Below are 4,035 nucleotides of genomic sequence, written 5' to 3'. Positions count from 1 at the left end.
ATGATTTAGGCATGGCTTTGATTACTAGTGTAGTGACGTTTCTGTGGTCCAAGTATAAAGTATCGTAATGTTAATATTCACATCAAGGAGCAATAACACAGAAACAATTATCTTTTCTTTCATTACTTAAACAGTTTTCAATAATCTGTCTGGGAATGAAGGCACTTCCTCATTTTTTTACATCTCCATTATTTTTATTTGACGGATTTCAATGACTGTTAGACATGTCTGCATCAGCTGTCGAATGGTAAATTTCCAAAGCATAAACAATATGTCACATGTAGAAACGCTCATTCTTCATATCAGTGTAGTTTATCTCTTATTTCTCAATCTGAACAATTTTGATTAATATCCTGCTCTTCCCAACATAACCTAAGAGCAGATTTTTACATATGGTCCGTATTTTGGACATGTTCAAGCCGTACATGACAGGATTGAAGAGGGGCTGACATGTAAGAAAGTACACTGATAAAAATATCCGTAACATGTTTGGAACATGGCTCATATCAAACCTGCTCTGTAGTATTTCAAAGGAAACCCCAAAAGAAAAGTTGAGCAGAGAAGCGAGGTGAGGCGTGCAGGTGCTGACGGCTTTCTGTCGGGTCTGTTTGGATCCAGAAAAACAGATTTTCAGGATCCTTGTGTAGGTGTACAGGATTACAGATACTGGGACACACACTGTGACAGAGGCAGCAGTGAGCTCATAGAGATTATTAACTGTGGTGCCATGACATCCCAGCTTGATAATGGAGTGATTGTTGCAGTACACTTTGTTAATGACATTTCCACAGAGCTGCAATGAAGCACTCAGACATGTTGTGACACAAACGGCAAGTAAAGGGGGTATCCAGGTCACAGCTATCAGAAGGGCAACTTTATTAGACATCATTAGTGTGTGATATTGAAGAGGATAACAGATGGACATGTATCTGTCATAAGACATGGCAGCTAAGTTACTAAACTCTACACTTGCATATAAGTAAATAGAGAAAACCTGCAGGAAGCAGAGAGGAGCAGAAACAGTGTGAACATCAGAGAGGATCTGAAGCAGGAGGAGCGGAAACAGCCCTGTACTACCATACAGCTCATTCACAAACAGGCTGCACAGAAACATGTACATAGGTTCATGTAAGCTTCTGTTCACACAGATAACCACAATCAGCAGGACATTGGAACCTACTGTAAACACATACAGAGACAAAATAATCATGAAATATAAATATTTAAACATCTGTGTATCAACATAGGCACCAAGAGTAAAATATGAAAACTGTGTGGAGTTTCTTATGATCTCCATGGTGCACAGCAAGCCAACACTATCCACAGGATACTGTACATTTAGAAGTATTCATACTATGTTAGTGATCCTTTCACCTGCTTTGAACTGTGGCATGAATTAGCCAAAATAACCACACAAGCAACACATTATATCACTGAAGGATCATTTGTGACAAAGATCTCAAACTTACCTCTGCACTACAGTTTAGTATATGTGTAGTATCAAAAGGCTCTGTAGTCATGTGTAACATGGGACACTGAACGACACACGGACTGAACTGTGACTTCACCTCTGCTTCATTTAAGCTTTTCACTTTAGTCCCACAGCAGTCTGGTGTCATTACCAAGGGACATGCTTTGCAAACTAAATAACTCTTTGAAACTAAAAAAATAAACAGTTGCATAAAAGAAACATTAGTAAGTCAATCTCAACACAAGGCCAAAGGAAGAGCAGACTGAAAGTATGATGGATGGATGAATGCATGAGTGGAGGGATGTTTTTCTCATTCACTCATGGAGATGTAGCAATGGCTGTCCATGGCTGCCATACAATTTATTTGCTTACAGTGTCTTTCCCTGTGTAATACCAGAAATCACACAGAATGAAACAGAAATATGCAAACATGCCCAAACCAGTAGATATTTTTTCATTTGGATTTAACTTAAGAGTAGCACTAAAGTGTCCTCTCAGTGCTGCTCTTTGAGTTTGATGTCTTGGGCCTGTTGCAAGCACTTCCTTCCCTGTACACCCATAGTGGCAGCTTGGTTCATTATTAGTTCATTATTCAATTCAATTCAATTTTATTTATACGGTGCCAAATCACAACAACGGTTGCACTTTGTATTGTAAGGCAGACCCTACAGTAACACACAAAAAACAGAAAAAGAGAGACAGCCCAACAATCATATGAGTGTCTTGATGCATGCTCAATCATCCAGGTAATGAAATCCCCAAAAGTTGATTCTGTTCATCTGGACGTAGCGTCTTGAGTTGGAGAAACGTTATGTGAAAAGGGAAAGACCATCTCTGAATTGAGGAGGGGTCTTAAGGTTAAATCTTTTGCCATCTTACATGCTGTGATTGCAGCCATTCCCCAACTTTCTGTGAATGGGACTCATGGCCATTGATCAGTGGTTGTTGATCAATGGTCATGAGAATTTGCATAATTAAGATTAAGGAACCAACCTCCCAGCCCTTTGTTCCTCCAGTGGGCTGGTTTCAGTCATTATGCAAATGTTCTGTTTATGAGATTGAAACCTGCAGTCAGCTGAGACTGAAGACGTCACTTGGATGGGTGACAAAACGTTTCTCCCACTGAAAACGTCCAGATGAACAGAACTTTCTGGGAAACATATGACCCCCTATGAGCAGCACTTTGGCGACAGTGGGAAGGAAAAACTGCCTTTTAGCAGGAAGAAACCTCCAGCAGAACCAGGCTCAGGGAGGGGCGGGGCCATCTGCTGTCATTGGTTGGGGTGAGAGAAGGAAGACAGGATAAAGACATGCTGTGGAAGAGAGACAGAGATTAATAACAGATATGATTCAATGCAGAGACGTGGGCTAGACGGTGTGAGATGGCTGACTTGAGTTCTGTATGTTCTGAGGGAGTGTGATGGCAGGAGGGCAGGCAGGTGAGGCACAGAGAGATTTCCAGAGGAAATGTGGGTTATCTGAAGTCCAGGAGATGAGCTTAAGTCTTGGGTAAGAGTTCTGGGGCGTCTGGGAGAATTAAGGCACAAGAGAACAAGGTAAGTAAAGCACCTGACAAAGAGAATATGGAGCATTAGAGCCAGATACCAACATGGAGTACCTGAAAAACTGGCGGAGAAGGAACATCAGTGTAGGGCTTAAATCCCTCCAATCTGATTACCTCAAATCAGCTCCAGGTGAGTGAAGCTGCTGAAGATATGATGGCCCTGCCCAGGGGTGGATACCAAGAGGACTGAGGAAGTTTCCAGTCACTCATTCAGATCATGACAAGGGATTGCTATTTGGGTAACAATGAACAGTCTGAGCTGGAACAATGGAGTCAGTGCAGAAGGTTATGTAGTCGGTGATACACTTAGTGAGCCCATTGATGTCCTCGGCGTGAGGCTCAGAGTGTCTCCCAGTGTGTCATCTCAAAACAGCCCTTAAGTTCTGCTAAGGCCTCCTCCAACCAGTGCCTAATACTGCTAGTGGTCATAGGCTGCCTCCTCACAACATGCAGATAGCAGGAGATGAGATGAATCAGTTTATGATATGACCTACCCAGTGGGGGGAGGGAGGAGAGTGGATAATGTCACATGCAGCTGCGAGGTTAGCAGAGGGAGGAACATAAAAGCCACCAAGATCCAATGGGTAAATTCTCTGTGCAAATAATACTGCCAGAGTCCAACAGAGTACAGTTTACTGTTCGAGCAACAAATCCTTTCTTAGAGGAATGGACAATTAGGAATTAACAAGGGAAACCTGGGCGTCTATTGTCTCATGTTGTCTGGAAGATGAGTGGATGATGGGCTGGGTGCAGTTTTCTCTGTGGTGGGGTTGGGTGGACTGTCCCGGGCTCTGTGGGGCCGGGCGGCATTGCTGTTCTGGGCCCCGGTCTGGATGGGCCTGGGCCCCCTTTCCCTGGCAGGTTGCAGAGTATGGGTGTGCCTACTGGGGTCAGCAGGGGAGCTGGCCCCAGGGAGGTCAGTTGCCCCTCCCTTCCTTCCCTCCCCATCTCCAGCTGCCTCCCTCTTCCCGCTCCACCACAATCACCCACACATGCAGAG

The 4,035-nt window shown here is 43.7% G+C and overlaps 1 protein-coding gene across 1 annotated transcript in view; it reads right to left on the bottom strand.

Moving 5' to 3' along the window:
• Positions 1-319: 319 nt before the first annotated feature.
• LOC102206563 (olfactory receptor 10A3-like) overlaps positions 320-4,035 on the bottom strand; it is a 7,347-nt gene continuing 3,631 nt past the window's right edge. The window contains exon 2 of the mRNA XM_005754182.2: positions 320-1,231. Within this exon, the coding sequence (XP_005754239.2) occupies positions 320-1,231 (912 nt within the window). The remainder of the gene's footprint in view (positions 1,232-4,035) is intronic.

The sequence above is a fragment of the Pundamilia nyererei genome, unplaced genomic scaffold, assembly GCF_000239375.1.
Source record: "Pundamilia nyererei isolate P.nyererei 1_Seehausen unplaced genomic scaffold, PunNye1.0 scaffold00518, whole genome shotgun sequence".
NCBI lineage: Eukaryota > Metazoa > Chordata > Actinopteri > Cichliformes > Cichlidae > Pundamilia > Pundamilia nyererei.
This window is presented reverse-complemented; position numbering and strand designations above follow the sequence as displayed.